The sequence below is a fragment of the Phyllostomus discolor genome, chromosome 2 (genome assembly GCF_004126475.2).
Source record: "Phyllostomus discolor isolate MPI-MPIP mPhyDis1 chromosome 2, mPhyDis1.pri.v3, whole genome shotgun sequence".
Classification (NCBI taxonomy): Eukaryota; Metazoa; Chordata; class Mammalia; order Chiroptera; family Phyllostomidae; genus Phyllostomus; species Phyllostomus discolor.
Genome location: NC_040904.2, coordinates 160,668,153 through 160,689,165, shown reverse-complemented (window position 1 = coordinate 160,689,165; position 21,013 = coordinate 160,668,153). Strand labels below are relative to the sequence as shown.

General features: G+C 39.4%; 2 protein-coding genes across 14 annotated transcripts in view; both read right to left on the bottom strand.

Moving 5' to 3' along the window:
• Window positions 1-19,125, bottom strand: part of NACA (nascent polypeptide associated complex subunit alpha) — a 25,469-nt gene extending 6,344 nt beyond the window's left edge. Inside the window, exons 1-3 of one of the 11 annotated variants that reach the window (XM_036018778.1) lie at window positions 19,115-19,125; window positions 4,299-4,460; window positions 370-1,976 (exon numbers count right to left, since the gene is read on the bottom strand). In XM_036018778.1, coding sequence (XP_035874671.1) covers window positions 760-1,976; window positions 4,299-4,368 — 1,287 coding nt within the window. In that variant the 5' untranslated portion in view covers window positions 4,369-4,460; window positions 19,115-19,125 and the 3' untranslated portion in view covers window positions 370-759. The other 10 variants (XM_036018774.1, XM_036018776.1, XM_036018777.1 and 7 more) reach the window with 10 other exon arrangements.
• On the bottom strand, window positions 7,301-20,724 carry PRIM1 (DNA primase subunit 1). 3 transcript variants are annotated; one of them, XM_036018784.1, is made up of 13 exons: window positions 20,508-20,712; window positions 19,709-19,866; window positions 17,191-17,297; window positions 17,048-17,121; window positions 16,099-16,235; window positions 15,615-15,673; window positions 13,928-14,037; window positions 13,424-13,504; window positions 13,098-13,241; window positions 11,405-11,474; window positions 10,664-10,755; window positions 9,902-10,000; window positions 7,301-8,455 (listed from the first exon to the last, which is right to left on the bottom strand). In XM_036018784.1, the coding sequence occupies exons 1-13, from the start codon at window positions 20,629-20,631 to the stop codon at window positions 8,436-8,438; spliced, it is 1,275 nt and encodes a 424-aa protein (XP_035874677.1). In that variant the 5' UTR covers window positions 20,632-20,712; the 3' UTR covers window positions 7,301-8,435. The 3 variants fall into 3 exon arrangements, with proteins under 3 accessions (XP_035874677.1, XP_035874676.1, XP_028388877.1); XM_036018783.1 differs by having other exon boundaries at window positions 13,098-13,239; window positions 13,419-13,504; window positions 20,508-20,711; XM_028533076.2 differs by having other exon boundaries at window positions 7,382-8,455; window positions 13,098-13,239; window positions 13,419-13,504; window positions 20,529-20,724.
• Between the last annotated feature and the right edge of the window lie 289 nt (window positions 20,725-21,013).

Genomic DNA, 21,013 nt, shown 5'->3' with positions numbered 1-21,013 from the left:
AGAAAGAGCTGGCTACGGTTGCAGGAGTGGAGATTCCTTTGGCAACTGTAGGAGCTACCCCAGAAATGGCAGCACTTTCTAAAGGAAATGTAGATACAGTTGGGATAGTAAGAGAACTTTTAAGAAGCTCACTAGCATGGTCTGGGCTTGCATAAGGATCTGTCTTGATGATAGAGGCTGGGGAAATAACACCCAGAGGAGAGGCAGTAGCAGCAGCTGGCTTGACCACCTGTAGAGGCTCTACTAGGCTTTTGTTTGCTAAGGTGGCTTCAGGACAAAGAGATATATCCAGAGAAGACGATGTACTTTGCAGAGAGGGGGTATTTGAGGGGCTTCCAGGGTCACTGTAGCAGAGTAGGGTTCTTCTGGTAGGGAGTCCCTGCCTGGGCTGGTGAAATAGGGCCTCCGATAGGAGAGGCAGATACAGTTGGAAGATCTTTTTGCGTGGGAACTTTACCAATACTGAAGCAGGGACACTTGGGGGTCCTCATGGACTGACAGAGGAGTGACAGTTACCTGAGGAGAAGGAAGCTCTTGGGAGGCACAGGTGCCACAGCCAAAGCAGTATGGGAAGCTGAGTTCTTACTACTTGTGGGACTTGATGAAATTGGAGGAGAGACACAAGTAGCACTTACTACCTCAAAGGTGGTAGGTGTTGCAGAAATTGTAGAGGGTTAGTCCACCACAAGTGAGGTGGTTCCAACAGAAAAACAGGGCTTCTTTAAGCCTGGACTTCCTAGAGAGCATGGGCACCAAAGGCTAGCTGATGAGTGGCATTAAGAAGAGCCTTTGAGACTGAGAGAGGCTGTAGGGAGATAAGGAAGAAGAGGTAGCTGCATTTGAGGAACAAGAAGGGCCATAGGAGGGCACACTACTAGTGGTGGTAGAGGGTCCTTTGTCAACAGACAGAGCCAGAGAGGAAGCTAGAACCCCCACTGGAAAAGCAGCCACAGCAGCAGGAACCACCTCATTTCTGGAAGGAAGGGGAGAAATGACAGATTGCTGAGAAGGGTAAGTCCCCAAAGAAGAATGATCTACAGAAATGGTATCCACTACAGGGTCTGAAAAGACATTAGGGCCTGTTTGACATACAGGTTGTCCAGGAGAGCCAAGAAAACTCTGATGTAAAGGTAGAAGATGAGAACCCAGAGAAGGGAGGAAAACTGGGGGGACACTGGGAACCACAGGAACAGATTGGGTTGAAAGAGGTAAGGCATCAGGTGGACTGAGGGGTCCCTTTAGGCTGAGGCTTACAGAGTTCTGTGGAGAAGTCATAGCTGAGGAAATAGGGATGCCTTTGACCTGAGGGGAAGTGATGGCTAGGGGAGTACTGGGTGGTATCTGAGCACATGAGGCTACTCCAGATTGAACAGCGGCCAAGGGAGTTACAAGATGGGAAGGAACAGCACTGGCTGTATTTGGAGGGATGGGGGTAACTTTTGGATCATGGACTACTTGAGAAGGCGTTTGAATAGGAGAGGTCTTTGGTTCTGAGGAAGCAATGGGAGCTGACAGAGGTGTACATGACCCTGACTCAGCCAAAGCAACTGAAGGAGGTGAACTAAGAGGGTTAGGTGGATAAGCAGAGCTCTTCTGAACTGAGTGGGGAGCCAAGGCCACCAGAGTCAAGGGAGCTGAGGAGGAATGGGCACCTTTCAGAGTTGTAGTTATCATGGGTGAGGCCAGAGCTAAGGCAGCTGGGGAGATGGGAGGCCCTGTTAAGTTTGGTAGGAAAGCTGGGGTGTCATGGGGGAAAGGGGCTGTTTCCAAAGGCAGGGCTGTCCCAGAGGACGATTGGGGAAAGGGCGCTTCAAAAGGGGATGAGGAAATAGTAGAGGGAGAGAGGAATGGGGCAGGTTGGTTAGGGGTTGCCAGAGAGCACTGTTCGGGGGGCGGAGAGCAAGGAGGAGGAAGGGTAGGTCCAGGCTGCCCTAAGGCAGCAGTGACACTTAAGGCTGAAGACACAGGAAGCACAGCTGGAGGAGAAAAGCAAAAAAGAGGGGATAAAAAAGGAAAGGGAAGGAAAAAAATAAAAGGTGAGTTATGCAGCCCAACTTGGCACATGTTTCATAAGGAACACCGGGATTTTTAATCTGAGGAAAGTCACCATACAAAGGTGAGGAACAATAGCAACAATTCCAAAACATACTTCAGTGACCTATTAAGAACATACCCCTCCCTCCCTTCCTCAAATGAACCCTAAGTCTTTCTCACAGGCCACAGAATCACCACAAGAACAGCTGTTCCGCCTTATTTACCCAAGGACCATAAACAAACTAAAAGATACTGACAACTGGAACAAGGAAGGTAGTAAGTGCTGATGATGGGGAATCAGTCTTCCTGTGCCTCAGTTTATTACTCAAAACAAACAAACAAAAACAATCACAAATGAGTTGTACCCCAGTCTCTACAGACCTTCCCAGGTAACATTAGCTCTTTAGACATCAATCTCAGATGAATCAGGCTGCCAGGGAGAGAGCTTAGTCACAAGGGTAGGGACAGCATTATGAAACTGTAACCCAACTTGTTAAACCAGACTGTGGTTCTATTTTGGAAAAAGAATTGCAGTGGAGAGGATACATTAATCCCCACCCCTCCATCTGGGTAAGTATGTCATCCTGCCAAAATAGACCAATATCTGGCACTAAAGCTAGTCAAGACTCTCTGAATGATTGGAAAATCCATGCTTACTATTCTGGAAATACACAGTACAGCAACAAAAGCTCAACACCTTGAAGAAGGGAGTATTTAAAACAAAACAAAAAGCTTGTAGCATTCAAAATCACAATTTTCTTAAGTGTATGGTACCAAAGAAAAGCAGGTAGCTCAACCAGTTTTCCCTGAAGAGTTGGTAGGTCAATGCCTTGATTACAGTGCAAATGCTCTCAATCACCGGAATCTGAAATCTAAAATGTTTCTCGCTGGCTGGACCTCAAGATGGGATAAGAGCCAAATTACTTGGTTTAGACACCATAACCAATTCCCAGAGCTAGTTTTCTCATGTATTCTAATTATGTGAATATATTTCAAAAAAAAAATGAACATTATCACCGGTACTCTCTTAATATTATTAAACCTACTGTGTAAGCTCAAATTCAGGAGTAAGTTTAATAGCACTATTTAAGAATTGCTTCAGAAACAATGGCATTACTTTTGACACTTGAAACCAGACTATTCTAACTAAATTCATCTGAATTTCAGCCTTCATATTTGTAAAATTAAGAGTCTCATCAACGAGACTCTGTGGTTTTATTCAGCACTGAAATTACAGGATCTTTAGTGCTAGCAGTCTTTTATGTTTTCCCTTAAGTGCCTTGTAGTTCAAGGATTTCATATAGCTCACCCCCCAGCTCAGGGACCCCCCCTCCTTCTTTTCTAGCAGCTGTATTAATCCCCTCAGCTGCTGAAATCAGACAGGTGGAGAGGGAGAACCTTAACGTTTTCAACTATAAACAACTTCATTTTAATTCCAGGAGACAGAAATTGCCCTTAAGTAACAGGTGACATTTAAAAAAAAAAAAGGAATTTATCATTAAAAAAAAAAAGATAGGAGATTACAGCCTGCCTAAAGGATGCCCTTTAGTTTTGTACAACTCAGCAAGACCATGATTAAAAATATTTTTCATTACTCCCTTTCAAGTTTTATGTATTTTAACCATAACAGCAATAAAAGGAAAGCTTTATTTCAATCCTGGGTCCCAGACAAACTCTTGATACAGGCACTATTCTAGCACACTAGAAACATCTCATCACCAATTCACGAAACAAGTAAACCGACCTAAAAGGGCCTTTGGTCCCAGCAGAACGCATCCACCACAGCACACACCTCAGACATGTGATGACGGCACAACGCCAAACCCTGGTATCTAAACCCTTGATGCAACTTGCTGGCTGGAACTTCACGAAAGCTCAGATCTCCTTGGTCAGCCAGTGTGCCGTCCAGTTCTAATAGGTAAGAAGGTAAGAATCACTGAGCCCCTCCCTTGCTCTGCCCAGTTTTCCTGAGTGAGGTGGGTTCCACAGCAGAGCTCCCTTTGAGGCAGTTGCCACACCCACAAAACGGGTCAGGGAGTCCTGAATCTTAAATATACTTAAAAAAAAAAAAAAATCCCATTCCTTAATGACTCCCTCCAGGACAGCAGTTAATATTATTCCCTGCTAGAGCTACAGCCTCTTATATTTAATGAGCTAACTGTGAAAGACAATAGTGTATTATCCCTTTGTCACTTTACCCACCAAATGGTCTTGGGGTTACTCTCACAATCTTAATTATCGGCAAGGGGGCTAGGAGGACCTACCTGTCTCAGCCTGGGGCTGTGGCAACTCCTGCTCCGTTGCAGGGACGGTTTCTGTGGCTTCACCGGGCATTTCTGAAGGGAATAAAAAGGACGCCTGAATTGACTGGAATCCGTTCTGCTGCCCAACCCAGAGTCAGATATTCTTAAACCCTGTGCAGGAGACTGGGGTGGGCGGGGGGGGGGGGAATCCATGAGGGTGTCTGGGGACGAGCCTCCCCCAAAACAGCCGGCGATAGGTGAGTAATGTGACGTGACCCTCGGATCTCTAATCTAGCGAATCACCTACTTTCACCGCTCTCTTCACTCTGCAGAGTGGACTTTCCAGTTTCCAGCGGTTCGTTTTATCCCACACTTCAAATCCCACATGGGCAGTAATCAGTACTGCGTTCGCAACCCGAGAAAGGATCGCGGTCTGGCTCCCGACCACAGGAGACTTAAGACGCTACCTTGAACCACCCCCCCAACCCCCCGCACTGCTACGTTCACACTGCCTGGGCTGGGACCTCCAGGACTCCCGCTTGCCGACTTTTGGGAATCGAAGGGAAAGAAGATGCCTTAAGTCCCAAACACTCGTTTATCATAGTAAGAACGACTTTAGGGGGGCAGTTTGCAAGGCCGTGACCCCTTAACCCCCTATAGATTCCTGTGAAGCCGTTCCCAATAGCACAATTACTCTACTTCCGCCCCCATCGCCGAAGAGCTCCCATCACGCCAGCGCCGGATTCCCGGCCCGGCCCGCAGCCCTTTCGCCAGGACACCAATGGCAGACCCCATTTTGTCCGGAGGCACCAAAGCCACAATTCCCAGGGTCGAGTAGGAACCCGGTGACTACACAAAGCCTCCATCTCGCCTTAGCTGTCAGTCCCCGGGGTATCTTAGCTCGCAAGAAAGGCGGATGGCTGTGGATATACAGTAGCGGCAAAGACACAACTTACTGTGTAGGGAACGCGGAACCAAGATGGCGGCAGAAAGAGACCAAGCGAGAGCGTGACCCACGCCTGTTGCAGAAAGCAGCTTGGCAAAGAAGGAGGGGCTAGAATTCGCTTCCGGGTCAGGATCTGCTGGCAGTCACTTCCTTTAAAAAGTGACTCGTCCGCGTCCATCGCACCGTACCCAAGTGGGGGTGGTGGAGGTCTAAATAAGGATAAGAATTCAGTACTGGACGCGCTGGCTTGGCAGGGACTCTGCTCTGAGACACTCGGGCACTAGATAGCCGACCCTTCCTTGTTCCCCAGGTCGTAGCATGTTGATATGCGAAGGGTGAATGTAATGAGAGAAGAAAGCAAGCACTGCGCTCTGGTCAGCAAAATAACCACAGCATTATTATTTCGGTTTTTGGTTTTCCTTTCTTAAATTACGCATGAAAATATGAGGTTTTAAATATGGAATGCCACAGAGATTTTATTCACGCCATTGTAAGTAGCGGTGACCTACAAGTTAACTTTTTTATTTTTGGAATACACAATTTAGATTGATGTTGAAATTATAAAGGTATAGAGTCCCTTTACAGAAAAAAACTTAGGTACATATACAATTTTTTTTTTTTTGCCTAATATTTTGGGCACTTACTAGATATCCTGAAACTCATCCATTTGGGTCCAACATCCCACGTTAAGTATCCATACATTAGTATTGAAAAGCAGAATGTAAAATCAGTGTTTTGTTTATGAGAAGGCTCTGACTCCGATATCCATACTGTCAGCCCTACAGAAGGACTCAACAAATATGTTATCTAAACCAGCTAACACTTAAGCTATGGTTTTAGGATAATTGTGGCTGCATTTTAAGCAGTGAGCATTTAAAATGCTCTGAAAGCTACTTTAAAACTTTCAAAATCTGTACCATAAAGAAGTGAGGATTAGAATTAGTGAATTAGGGTTAAATGAGGTAGTGGTTTACCAGGAATGAATTTCTGAAATTCTCTTCAGATAGAAGCAATACTGTGGTTAGGAACATGGACTTTGAAGCCAAGTTACTTTGTCTGAATCTCAGCCTGATTACCTAACAATGATCTTAGGCAATTTTTTTTTTTAGATTTTATTTACTTATTTTTAGAGAGGGAAGGGAGGGGAAAAGAGAGAGAGAAACATCAATGTGTGCTTGCTGAGGGTCATGGCCTGCAACCCAGGCGTGTACCCTGGCTGGGAATCGAACCTGCGACACTTTGGTTCGCAGCCCGCGCTCAATCCGAGCTACGCCAGCCAGGGCTGGCAATTTAATTAATCAATTTGTGCCTGTTTCCTCACCTATGAAAAGATGATGATGGTAGCCACTTAAATAGGATTGTTAGGAAGGTTAAATTAAAATATGCACATTACTTAAAGTGTTTATTGTTACTATTAAAACTGTAGATGGAATTTCTAAGTAAATAAAGTGATCTGGAAGATTTGTCGATGTGCTCCATTTACCTTCAGAAAGATCGGCAATTGCCAGTCATCTCCTTAAACAAAACTACTTGGATTTTGACCAATCTCTTTTCTTTCCCAGCAAGCTCATTGACTTTTCAAACTGTTGTTAATGACTTGCTAAGTTGGAAGGTTGTATTTTCTTTCTTTGGGTATATTTGCATATTGGGCAAGTTTGGAGATGGAAACCAGTTGTGCCCTTTGTTTCTACAATTCGTGTATATATATATGGAAGAGTTGGCAAATCAGACAGTAGGGAAATCAATAGTCTTTCAGCATTTTTCTGCTTATCTTCAGGAATGAAACATTTACTCTTTTACAGGAGCACAATAGGTTCTATAATTAATTTTATGGTCCAGTGTACCAGCTTTTATCCCAGGGCTTTAATATTGAAGCATTGAAATGCTCCAATGTTAGGCATATTGGAAGCTTAAAAGATCTCATTGAAAGCATAACACCAGTCTTTCCACTCTCATTCTGAGTTCCTAAGGTGGACCAATGAGTCTTTTAGAAATTTTGTATTCAGGAATTTCAATTGACCCAGTGTTTCCCGAACTGAAGACTGACTAATATATAGTATACAGAATTTCAAATGAGGAATTTTGTGCAATTGTCTTTAATATTTTTCTTAAACAATTAGAAAACAGAAAGAAACGCAAGGCATTTCAGTATGTTGACTACATTATACTGTTTTATATAAACCAAAAGATTAAAAAAAAAAGACTGTGACTATAGAGAAAACAATATCAAAGGAAATGCAAAGGAAGGAAAACTTTTCATAAATCATGGAAAGTATCAGACTGATAGCTTGCTTCCTAGTATTTCTCAGAAGACAGAATGCAAACCAGAATAGCTGTTTTGTTTAGACTGGTTGTAAAACCAGACAAAAGAAATCTGGCACTTTAATATCACAAAATTAAATGCAGGAGAAATGAAAACTTTATAATTAAATTTAAGTATCTGGATATATAGAAAGTCCAAGTGTTTTGACAAGTACAACAGTTTTATGTTGATGAAATTCGTTATTTTTTCCAAGCTGCTTCTTTACAATGTAGACTAATCTAATGGTTCCAATGGTTCCCTAAGGGAAGGAGCAGCAGTTGCAGCAGTTGTAAATAATACTCTACAAGGTCATAATATTATAATCTAGTAACTCACATCTTTTGAATTAAAGTTTTGGTAGGCTTAGATGCTTAGTTTAAAATGATTTTTAAAAGATGGGCAGTGGGATGTTGGCCTGACCTATAAAAATATCATTAAGCAAAGAAGTGACTGAATATACACTACAGGTATAATTAACATAAGTGTCTAAGACTTAAGGACAAAGCTCTCATTCATCCAGAATATTCACTCCAGAAATATGGAGGCTGTGCCCAGCGAGTTGAGATTAAAGTATTGGGCATATTATTGCTCAGTTAGTTCTACATATGGAAACTGATAGAAGTGAGTATTTACATAAGAAATCTTAGAATTATCTTTGTATAATATTAAAAGTTACAATTATCTGCATTTATTCCTCCCATTATTGCTCCTTCCAGGAACTTGGACACTCTCCTTTGGTGGTCTCAGGAATCTTTTCAACATAATTAGTTCTCAAGAAAATAAAATCTTGCTTTGAGCATTAAATGCATACATGGATCTGCCATATTTATTAAGTGGCTCCTGAAGTATTTGCTTCTTGGTTCAAAGTAGAAGTTATCCATCCATATTGGTTGGAGGGGAGTTGTTATCTTCAGAAGTCTTTTTGTAAATCTATAATAGAATAGATTTTCATCAAAGGATAATAAAGGAAAACAAAACAAAGCCCATTTACTTTCACATTCTGATATGCTTAATGCGTCCATTACATTCATATCATACATAAAGATTTGTTTTCGTATTTACTGAAGCCCACATTATAGGCTAGGCTTGTATAGAACAAGAATACAAAGGACTTAATACAGCCAGTTGGAATGGCAGCTTCAACAAGGTTTTGCAATTTCAGAGTCATCATTGTTTGTTCAGTAGGCACATATTTGAGGATCTATTATGCATTATCTTAGGCACTGCTCTTTAGCCATCACACATTTTATTTAAAAATGAAGTAGAAAGGCAGTTTATATTTTTATAATGTTGCCACAGTTTTTTATGGAATTCATTAATCTCTTAAATAACATTCACTGCTGACTTTTTTTTTCCTTTTGGCTTACACATATGCTCAGATCTCTCCTATCCGAAGAACTCTTTCTTTGACACCGCTACCCTCTTAGCATCTGCCTCTAGTTCCTATATGTGACAATATTTTATCAGTTACCTAAAGTGCATTTGATACTTGATAATCTTGAAACTCCTTTCTCCTGTCTTCTGTGGCACTTTTACCTCCATCTTTCATCTCTCCACTCCCAAATCATTACCGAGTATCAAGGATTGCACCTATTGGAGATCTCCAATGCTACTGTCCTAATGGTAATATTTCAAGTAGCCTCTTGGGTTCTTTCTATCTTCTACCTCTCTCCAGATATACTATTGCTAGATTTATCTTTCTAGATAAAACTACAAATCCTGACACTTCCTTCCTTAGTCTGCTTCTTCAGATTTCTCTCATCACTTCCTCACACAGCTAAATTAGTAGATTAGCTCTACTAATTGATGACCTCCATAGTGACCCAATGCTTGTTTGCCTCTATGCCTTTGCTTCTGATACTCCTTTAAGAACAAAAACCTGTCTTTTTCCACTCCCATACCTGGATCTCATCAACTCTCTGCTTGTGGAAACTGTACTCATACTTCAAAATATTGGCAGTGGGGGTTAGAGTTCAGCAGACTATAGCAGCTTACTGAAGAGTCCCAGTAACACCTATTTTTATTTTTAAATATGAAATCTCAGGTTATTTCAATCACATGAGATCTCTTTCTTAGCATTTTTTTTTTGGTAGTAGTTAGTACTTCGTAAGGGCAGGGAGGCGTAGTGTGGAATTCATCTTTCTATAATTCACCTTTATTTCCCTCACAGTACCTGACACTTGGAAGGTGTTTAATGAATATGTGTTGAACTTAATTAAGGGGCCTTAATTTTGAAAAACACTAAGGGTAGTAAGATAAATGAGTAACATTTTTGGGAGGATAAACATCAGAGCTCTAAAACTGCTCACTTACTGGATGCTTTAAACTACCATACTACGATCTAAATAGCTAAAAGGGAAAGGTATAGCGTCTTACCGCTCTTCTTGAGAAGTTCTCCTTTTCGGGATTTATCCAGGTTTTCAAGAAACTGTTCAAAAACTTTTATGTAAGGACCTAGACTGGTCTTCTTATAATCTAAATTATAAATACCATGTATTATAATCAGCATTTTAACAGCAAGAATAACATGAAAGTATACCTTTTAAGTTTCTTGTAAGAATTCTAGAACAATATTATTCAATTGAAATATGAGGAGAAACACATACCCAAGCATGTGCCCTGTCTGGGACTTGAACTGGTGACCTTTTAATTTGTGGGATGACACCCAACCAACTGAGCCACACTGCTCATATTCTTGAATGTACAATTCAGCCACAATTTAGATATATATTTACCATAACACTCATTTGGATATATCAAAACCAAAGTAAAGAGCAAAAGTACTGTATACATAGTAGTTGTTTAATAAATGACTATTGATTCTAAGACTGAGATTCAAACAATTATCAATACCAGTTGACAATTTAATCTTACAATATATATCCTGGCATTTAGATATTGCTTAGAAAGTATCTGACGATACAAATTGGATTTAACAACACCATTTGGGCAGATAATTGCTGAAGAAAGGAAAGAAACCTTCCTGTAATGCTATAACATTATTTGCTATTTAGTTGGTTTCAAGATAAACAATGATTCACTCTGGGCAGAATCCTGGAAGAATTAATTACTGGAGTGAGGGAAAGATCTTTATATAAAAAGCTTATGTTAAAATGAAACTTCAATATATTAACCGACCTCTGGTTCTATGTTTGATATTGGATTCAGCTTTGTTCTCCTCTTTTTCCGCTTCATTAGTGGTAATGGCATCTAATTCATGGCAGATGGAGCTACAAATAACAGAATCAGAGAGTTTTAAAGTTGGCTCTTGGTCAACATTACCCAGCGTATCACAGCACGTGAATCCCTTAAGATTTTCTGTGAATTATATGGCCAACTAAATTTGGGACATTCTAAAAACTATACTCTCTTCTTAGAGTTTTCCATGTATATTAGCATATTAAAGACTGGGAAATCTTACAATAAAGAACTTTTAATCCATTTAAGTAAGCATTTCCCAAACTTATATGAACTTGAAAAATCTTTTTTCCCCAAAAAGATTATTTAAAGTTACAGAGGTAGTAGAAGGGAGCCAGCTGGGTTGTGTAGGCTCAGGAAACAAGTTACAGAAGCAGAAGAAGGGGCCTCAGAGCTTAAGAGAGAGAAAGGCAAAGATAACTCACATTTGGGGGAAGAAGAGGGAGAAGGGAAAGGAGCAGGTGTGCTCCTGAGAGGAGCCTGGACTTAAAAATCTTTTTCTTGCATAATAACAGCAGCTGAAACACTTGTGCTCTGTGGTACTCACTAGGAAATGTTGCTCCACTAGGGCATCAACACATAGCCTCAAAGCGGCAGCCTCTCTGGAAGAGATCTAATCCAATCTACTTCAAATTCAGAACAATCACAAACAAAAGGAGTGATCCAGGATCTGGAACATACCTTATCGTTGGAACAGTAAACGGATCAAACTGATCCACTTTCTGTAAATCAATAGGCACTGAAATTCGACCTATAAGAACCAAACGTTATAAACAGATGATTGTGGAATAAAAATCATTATAGGCTGTCTCCTAAAAGTTACTTTTGGCTAAAATTTTAATCTAAGGTTTAGAAAAAGGGTTAGATTTATTTGTTAAGAGCAACAGAACTAAAAATGAAAAGCACTTTCACACGAGCTGTGCCTTTTATTTTTCTTAAAGAAAAAACACCAAAAACACAGGTGTGAAGGACTGTTAAACTATTATCTAGTTGGTTTAATCTCTAACTTTTATTTTTTCTCCCTCTTCCTAATATCCTCTTATATTTAAGTACAGAACACTGTCAAATTGAGTGAGTCTTTAAAAAAATTTTTTTTATTGTTGTTCAAGTACAGTTGTCTACACTTCCCCCCTAAATTCAGTGAGTCTTGAAAACTGAATGAAATAGATGGAAATAGTTCATTTTATTACCTCAGTTTATTTGCAGAAATCAAAACAGACACCTATATGGCCCTGGTCAGGTGGCTCAGTTGGTTGGAGCGTCATACCATATACCAAAAGGTTGCGAGTTTCATTACAGGTCAGGGCAATACCTAGGTTGCAGTTGGATCCCAGGTCGGGGTATGTACGGGAGACAACCAAGTTATGTTTCTCTCAATCTAAATCAATGTATCTCTCTCTCACTTCCCTCTCTCTAAAATCAATAGATAAATCCTCTTGTGAGGATTAGGAAAATAAAAATAAAAAAGAAAAGACACTTATATGTTGGGCATCTTGAGAAAGCATTTGGAAATTAAAAATAGACATTACAAATACTACCCTTTTATAATATCCACACCTGGGACACTACATAAAATTCATTATATCTCAAAAATGAGATAATGAATCTAAAAAGTGCCAGGTGATTAACAAGTAAGGAAATTGGGAGTTGATATTAAAGACAGAGTAAAAAGACTGCAGCTAATCAACAGGAAAAAGGATATAATCAAAATGTATACTTATGAATGAACATAATTACTTACCCAAACTTTGAATATTAGAATAAGGGGATACCCACTGAAACTTTAGAATGAATCTTAAAGTAAATGTTAAGCTTATTACCACAAGAAGCTAAAAACAGTTGACAGGTTTGTAAAAAGGTATGAACTACAGTTGTTATAGATTATTAAGGGAAATAGGCAGTTTGGGAGAAATGAATGTGTGACAGTTTTCTAAGCACTTTACATTTTATGGCCATAATAACCCACTGATGTATATACTGTTATTATCTCTTTGTTACAGATGAGAAAACCAAAGCAGCACAGAATAAGTTCCCTAACATCTTACACCCAGTGGCACAGTTTGTTTTAACACTGTGGACAAGTCACTTTAACTTCATAAGCCCTATTTCCTCATCTGTACAATGAGAGCTATTGTCCTATAATTTCTAACACTGAACCTCAGAAACCCAACCAAAGATTATTTACATAGTGGAAACTCACCCAGTAGCTACTAATCAACAATTTAAAAATAAGTTAATATAGGTATTAGCTGAAAGAACAATTCTTCAACCTTAAAATGTCAGACACCATATGTATTCACACCCAGTGACATGCTAGCTAAAACAAAAAATAACTTTCATTTTTCTTTTAGTTTTCCTTGTTTTCTTTACATACCTGTTTTAGGATGAACACTAAAAGGGCTCTTCAGCAAATGATTGATTCCTTTGCTCACATTGATATCCAGCCGTGGAAAACAGTACTGGAGCATGATCTCCCACTCAAGCCACGGTCCACATTTGTCATTTTTAATGTCATTCTAAAAGCAGATGCACATCCAGCATGAGGATCAGTAGGAACTTTTGAGGATTTCTTTCAAAGTGATTATAATGTTTGACAATCTTTAACTTAAAAAGCAAAACAATCAGAATGTAATTAAGAATTATATTATTATATTTGTAATACAGATTTCAATAGAATATATCAGATTTTGGCTACCTTCTTCAAATACTCCTTCAAATGCTTCCAACGCTGAAGTGAACTGTGATGCTTTAGGAAGATTTTTTGCAGGTCATCACGAATTGGTGATGGGTCATTAAGGAACATATTCATTTAGGGCACATCAACAAACAATTTATCTGTTTATATAGGAAGTAATTATTGTTTTCTAAAATATGAATAAAAGAAACACTAAAAAATAACCCTGTAGAAATACAGTAATGATATGACAGAAAGAATGCCAAAATAACTATACAGTTTAATGTAAAATCTTTCCCTGGTCTGTATATATTTTGGCAAAATGATTCAGCGTTCTTTAAATAGTCATTAATTCTGGGAGGATCAACTACCATAAAGAGGAAATTTATTTATGAAATAGCCTCATGTCTTATTGTATTCCAGATTAGGTAAACAAAAATGTAGAAATGAGAATATGCAGGCAGAACACATGTACAGCATCATAGAACAATACAAGTACTTCACATAGAAATGGTCTTAGGAAAGGATATTCTCAGGAACAAGAGCTAAAATCTTATCGCAGCTTTCTTTATTTCCAAGAATATCTTGCTCAACCAAGGCATATTCTTCAAAGTATTTATTTATTATGTTAATAGATTTTCTGTAGGAGTAACAATAAGCAAGTCCCAGTACTATTAGTAACACATACCCCATATACTGGTAGCTTCTATTGCCATTTGGAAGGCTAGGGTTTATTTTCATTGAATTTCTAGAACCTAACTAGGTAAAATGGGAATAATATCCCTTCTCAGGATTGTGAGAGTTAACTTTAAGGGGTAAGAACCTAGCATAGTACCTGACTTATAATAGATATTCACGAAATGTTTACTTCTAAGCTCCACAATTCAGAATGTTAATAATATTACCATCATAAATACAGGGGTGGCAAAAGTAGGTTTACAGTCGTGAGTACACAAAAGAGCTTATTTTTGTATCATTATTTATTCTTACATTTTTTTCCATAAGAACAACTGTAAAACTACTTTTTGGTAGAAAGCAACCAATTCAGGACAGCATAATAATACATCAGTAGTAGAATATGGGACACAGCCTACTGATTTTACTCTGAACTGCTTGCTTTAATATCTCAACAATTATATAGTGCTTAACAATTTGCAAATAGACTTCACACCTACTGTTTCATTTAATCTTTGTTACAACTCTGAGATAGATGGAGCAGATGCTGTTCTCTCCTTTACACAGATAAGGAAATGGAGGCTCTAATATTTTATCAAGGTCATAGTAAGAGGGAGAATACAGATCTTACTCCTAATGTAATACTCTTTCCACTATCTTAGAGAAGTAATGAATTCAATGGAAAAAGTATGGTTTTCGTATGAGGCAGAAGAGGACATGAATGGGAATTTGACAATTACTTGTATGATGCCAAACTAATTATATAGTTCTTCCAAATGGACATACCATTATCATATCCCTCATGAGGTTGTTGGGAAGACCAATGACAACATTTGTAAAGCAGTAGCATACAAGAGACATTCAATTAACTCTAGCTCTTATTATTGCAAAATGCTACTCTAGCAGAGAAGATTGGTAACAAGGTGTACAGAACAAGAGCAGAGTGGACTTTTTGGACACCTCTGACAATCCAGTACGGAATCACTATCAGCTAAGACAGTTATGTCAAGTGCTATGTCAAGACTGAGGTAATGGAGTGTAACAGGAATGCCCCTATTAGGGACCTGAAACACCCAAAACTACGAGTCTGGACACTTGGATAAGGACTCCATCTGGAAACAGATGAGTGGGACCTCTATCCCTGGTGGGCTATTAAAACTCAGAGCTCTGACCTCCCAATGCTCAAGCTTGGCTGTACCACAGGTCACGCTCTGAACCCTGCTGAACTTCCATTCCACTGGATGCAGAGCCACCTAGCTTGACACTGACACCCGCCTTTCCACCTGCAGATGCCACTAGTGACTGGGGCTTTGCACCGTATACTCAGTCTGCTTCTGTCATGTAACCTCCCCTACTTTGTGTGCAACCTGCATGTGACTATTGGCTTATTCGGGAGGTCTCTCCTAATAAACCTGGTATTGTGGAAAGACGTTACGTAAGTGAGTCCTTTCAGGGACACTTCCTTGCTTGTAACACAAGGTAATTCTACAAGCATGTGCAGGTTTGGCAGACACAAACTGCATAAAGTCTTTTCCAACAGACCTGATAAAAGGGTGAATATTTTCACTTAGGTGAACTTTCTTTTTAACGTCTTGACCACCCTGAAAAATAAATCATCAGAAAAGACCTTCATGTATGTTATATAACATAAAAGAAATATTTTTAAAAATTCTATATATTCTAAAGATACTGATTAAATTATGTCAAAGTATAAAAAGTCATATGCTATCTTATATAGTCTCAATAACTACAACTTTTTGGGTTATCTTTAGTTGACTTAATTGAACCAGGAAAGTAAACTACTAATCTTCCTTTTGCTACAAAGGAGGATACTTATAACAAAATATGAAATATCTTCTTAAAATATAGCTACTATCATTTTAAATCAATCTACTGGTAAGATCACCTACTTTGGAAAGTGGATTCTATAAAAGATAGTATAATTTTGTTACTGAACATACCTGGCTTGATACAACTAGCAAAGAATTATCATTAAAATCTTACCTTAAAGAAAAAAAGATCTTACCTTTACAAGACTCAAATACTCAACTATCCCAGATCGTACTGCAGAGGACAATTTTCTGACTGATTCATCACAGACCCAACAATGAACACCTCTTCTTCCGGAATATACCCAAAGGCGGTGCTTAAATCCAAAGTCCTCTGAGGAGGGAAAACATAGTAAGTTTTAAAACAAACCTATAAACTCCTAGTTCTTGCTTACTTCCTTAGCTTCATTTTTTTTTTTTTTACCTTTTATCCACATGCACTCACCTGAGGTATAAGTTAGTTGTAATTTCCTGTGCTGCACCCGCTCACCCCACATGCTCTTGCCTTCATTACTTTATCTATCTTGGTCCCTCTGTCAAGAATTTCCTCCTGCCCCAGCATTTCCATTTCTCTCCCTAACCAAATGTCGTTTATTCTTAAAGACCCTGTCTAGAAGATATTAAAGGAGTTAATAAATTTAAAGTGCTTTGAACTGTACCTGGCACATAATAAGCCCCCTACATAAGACCAATGATTATCATCCTTATCACCGCCTCTTTTAGGAAGCCTTTTCTAATCCAGTCTCTTCCCAATTCTGTATGCATGCCTGATTTATATTCCCATAGCACCCTGTGCATATTACGTAATGCAAAGCTAATCCTTAATTTTTTATTTGTCTCCTTAGACTGTGTAACCTACTTGAGGTAAGAATTGTTTGCTTTCATATTTCCCTCATCAAGGACAGTACCTAGCACATACAGTTGCTCATTAGATGATTGAATTGAGAAAAAACGCACTGGTTTGATCACAGCTTTATTAGTTTCAACTATAACTATTTATTGTAATGTTTTAGTTTCTTATTACACGCTTTAAGGAAACATATTAGAATGTTATGGCATTTGATTATAAAATGTTATAGATAGACTACTATTCAAAGGAAAGCAGACTCTTGCATTTGACCCCACTCAGACATAGCGGATACTTGCCCCTCAATGCCCGGTCGATGATGCGGATGGCCATCGTCATGAGGGTCCAGCACTTCGAACATATGTCTGCAGAACTGGAGTAGAATCATCATTACTCACTGTCAGTGATATTACCCACCCCACCAAGGCACCCGGTTATTTACCTACAACAGCTCCTCACATCATCATAGTCTGTCATGTCAATGTCGAACACCAGTTCTTTTTCCTGAGCCTGGAAAGCTCCCAGCTTCACTGTATTATGTTGACTGGGCTACAAGTATAAAATATCAATCAGTCTCTATAAGACCTGCTGTGCTGCCAAATATGCTTGTTTTCTACCCATATAGAAAAAGTGGCCAAAGAAAAGTGAAGAAACCATATAATGTGAAGTTGCTGTCAGCTCATTAATTCAAATCCTATACATCCAGAATCAATAACGGTGTAACTTTCATCTACTTAAATAAAACAGGGCTTGGTAAATATCAAATTTTTTTTCCGGGTCTGCTGAGATAATTGACATATAACATTGTATAATAAGTATTTGTTGATCAATAGAAATAACAAAGTTTTTTAAGGTTATTGATAAGGAAAAGTACATATAATTAATTAATGCTCCATTGCAAGGTGTTTTTAAGGAAGCAATGTTTTCAAAATTCTGAGGAAAAATGATTTAGATATTCAATCATTAGTTAAGCATAAAGGTAGAAGGAAGACATTTTCGAGATACAGAAGGTGTGAACTGTTTTGTCTTCCATGTGCTTTTTCTCAGGAAGTTCCTGGAGGATATGTTCCATCAAAACAAGTTAGTTAAAAAAAAAAAAAGGGGATCATGGGATGCAACAGGGGATCCAACATGTGAGAGAGGTGAAAAGAAACCAAGGTGATTATAAGATCACACTTATCCATCATGCTTGGTGAGCAGTCAGTCCAATTTGGAAGTCAGAGGGCTATAGGAACAAATTTCTTCAGAACTGCAATAGACAAACTACCTGATGGGTCTGAATATATCAGATTTAGATAACTGGCAGAGTTTCAGGTTGAATTTGTGTCTACTAATTTTTAATCTAACAAAAATATTAGGAATGTGGGAATGGGAATGTTGTACGTGTAGTGAGCATATAGGTCAAGGTAAAAAAAAACTAAATCCTCAGTTGCCAGAGTGGAAAAATCAGTAGATAATGCTTAAAATGAAAAAAAAAAAAAAAAGGAAGAAATATAAGCACATTATTTAGAGACAAGGAGGCAAATACCGTTAAGAATCAGCTAACAGAGAGTAGTTGTGTCTGGGTAGCATAAAACAGGTGGAGTAAGAGACTTTTTAAAGCAAAAGGCCTCCATAGTTTACTTGATTTTGTCAATTATATGCATATATAGCTATAAAGGTCACAAACAAAATATTTTAAAAAGGTCTATGGACAGCTCCCTTGTTGCCCAATAAAAAAACGAGTTATTTCCCCACTTCGGTGTTAGAGACGAGCAGTGACACCTGGCCGTTTCAAGAAAGACTCCAGTTTTAATCTCCACCTCTAAAGAGGAGTAAACTGCTCCAAAGCATTTTTCCTGCCTGCTTTTTCTTACCCATCTTCTTTCCTTCCCTGGGATTTAGAGTCAGAAAACCTATCATTTAGGAATTATATAACCTAAGAAAAAATTATTAAAGTTCTCCAAGCCTGATTTCTCCTTTGTAAACAAAACACAAACAAAACATCCCTCCAAAACCGTGAGAATTGATATGAAAAACAAGTTATACAATATATAAAAAAACCTCCATATAAATGCTATTGTCTTATGTGTGTATTTTTCCCCCATGTGTATATTTTTAAGGAGAGGAAGAAGGGCAATTTTTGGTATGTTCATTCATTTAGCAAGTATGTATGGTATACTCTCTCAGCCAGGCACTTAAAATATAGCAGTGGCAGGGGCATACAAGAGATGGCACCTTGCAGTAGGCCTTACTGAGTAACGACTTGAATGAAGTGAGGGAACGGACCAAGATATCTGGGGAAATGGGTTCTAGGCAGTGAAACTGCTTGAGTAAGGGCAGTGTGGCAGGGGAGGAATGAGTGAGGGGGAGAAAGGGGTTTTTACTTTGAAGTGAAATGGGTAGCCACTGGAGAATGGTTTTGAGCAGAGGAATCACAGGATCTGACTTGTAAAAGGATCACTCTGAGTGCTGAATTGAGATGACAGAATCTACAGGAGCAAACTGTTAGAAAGACGTTAGTCATTTAGATGAAAGATGATGATGACGATGGTAGCCCTGGTAGCACTAGTTGGATTTCAGATGTTATTATGGTAGACATCTCCCAATAGAAGGGATATAGGTGTGTGAGAAGAGTGAAGAATGACTCCAATGCAGGGAGAGAGTGTAATTCTCCTTTAATTCCTTCCTTAAACCATGACGACTTCCACATTTAGTCTTTTAGCCAGATACTCAATTTTTTGTCCTAGCGAGAACACAACCAATTCACTTACAAATAATTTCCGGTCAGTAATGCAGAATACCAAAGAACAAAAACAAAAACAACAACTGCCCCCCCACCCATTTACTTGCAAAAACAGTTAAATGAAGTGCGGCTTTATTTATTTTTCAGAATAAACTCCAAAAATTTATCTCAAAACACTGGAGATTCTTGGTGTAAATAACCAACCAACAAAATACATAAAAAACCGATATCTTACTCTGTGGGAATATACCGCGCCTATATCAATCTTGTACGGATTCATTTTCTGCATCTCCTTTTCCAGATCACTCTGGTTGTTGAAGGATTGATAGCGAATGTAAATATCATCTTTCAACGTGAATGAAAATTCACGGTGTTGAAAGTAATTCTTTATCACTGCAAAGTAAATGTACATTTTAAGTTAATTTGGTACTTTATTCAGCTCTGGGCCTTATAACATTAACCAGTAATAAGATATTTCTATTAGCCCTTTGTGCCCAATACTGTGCTAGATGTAAACAACAATTTAAAAAAGGCAAGACTTAGTCCCTAATTTGAAGGTGCTTACCACACGGCATTTCGTAGGTAATAGTTAAAATGAAAAAGTATGCAGAAATAGTTTAAATACATACCGCCACCTCTGTCACTTCGGTGGGCAACTCAATCGGGACGACTTAAGCACCTCTCCTCTTCTGGGAGATGTCCCTCTGTTCCTGATGCAGATCAAGCCTCTGCAGCTTCAAACTACGACCCTGTAACCCTTTAGCTCAGGAACTACTGCAGGTAAACTTGGCACCCAATTCCAGTCCTGCCACCCTGTGGTAGGACCAGCAGCTCTATTTTTCATTGTGTGGCCGCAGGCTGGTCATTATATCTTCTCTCAACCCAATTACATTTCAGAGGTGGTGGTGGGGAGGGCTTAACATAATGCGGGAAGGCGCCTGGTCCAACACTCGCAAGCAGAGGGGACTTCATGTTGTCAGGCCAAAGTACCCTCCCTGAACCTCTTCACATTCCCTTCCCGACCCACTACCCACCCAGCTCCCGGCCGCCATCACCTCCGCCGTAGTTGAGCCAGCGATAGTACTGAGCGTAGGGGAAAAGCCTCCGGTAATAAAGCTTAAGCAGCTCTGGCAGCTCCGAGGGGTCAAACGGCTCCATGGAGCTGGTACTCAAGTCTCCGCAGACTTACAGCAAGAATTGGCGGGAACCTCACAGGAACCTCAACCATTGCGCAGGCGCGTCGTGGCAGTGGCCTGCCACCTGCAGGGGTCGCTGGGAATTGTAGTCTCCACTTGGGGGTTTGGCTTGGGCGTGGGAGGTGCTCACGCTGTCTCCTCCGCCCACCCGCTCTGACAAAGGGTCTTCTGCTCAGGTGGGCAGAAGAGGACCCTCCAATTCCAGGAAGATGGGCTGCGGAAAGGTGAGCCCTTGAGCATATTGACTTAGGTTATAATGATGAAGTAAAAAAGATGTTCGCTAATTTATGAAGATTATAGAAATAACACATTTAACTAATGTAAACAAATACCTTTTAAAAAGT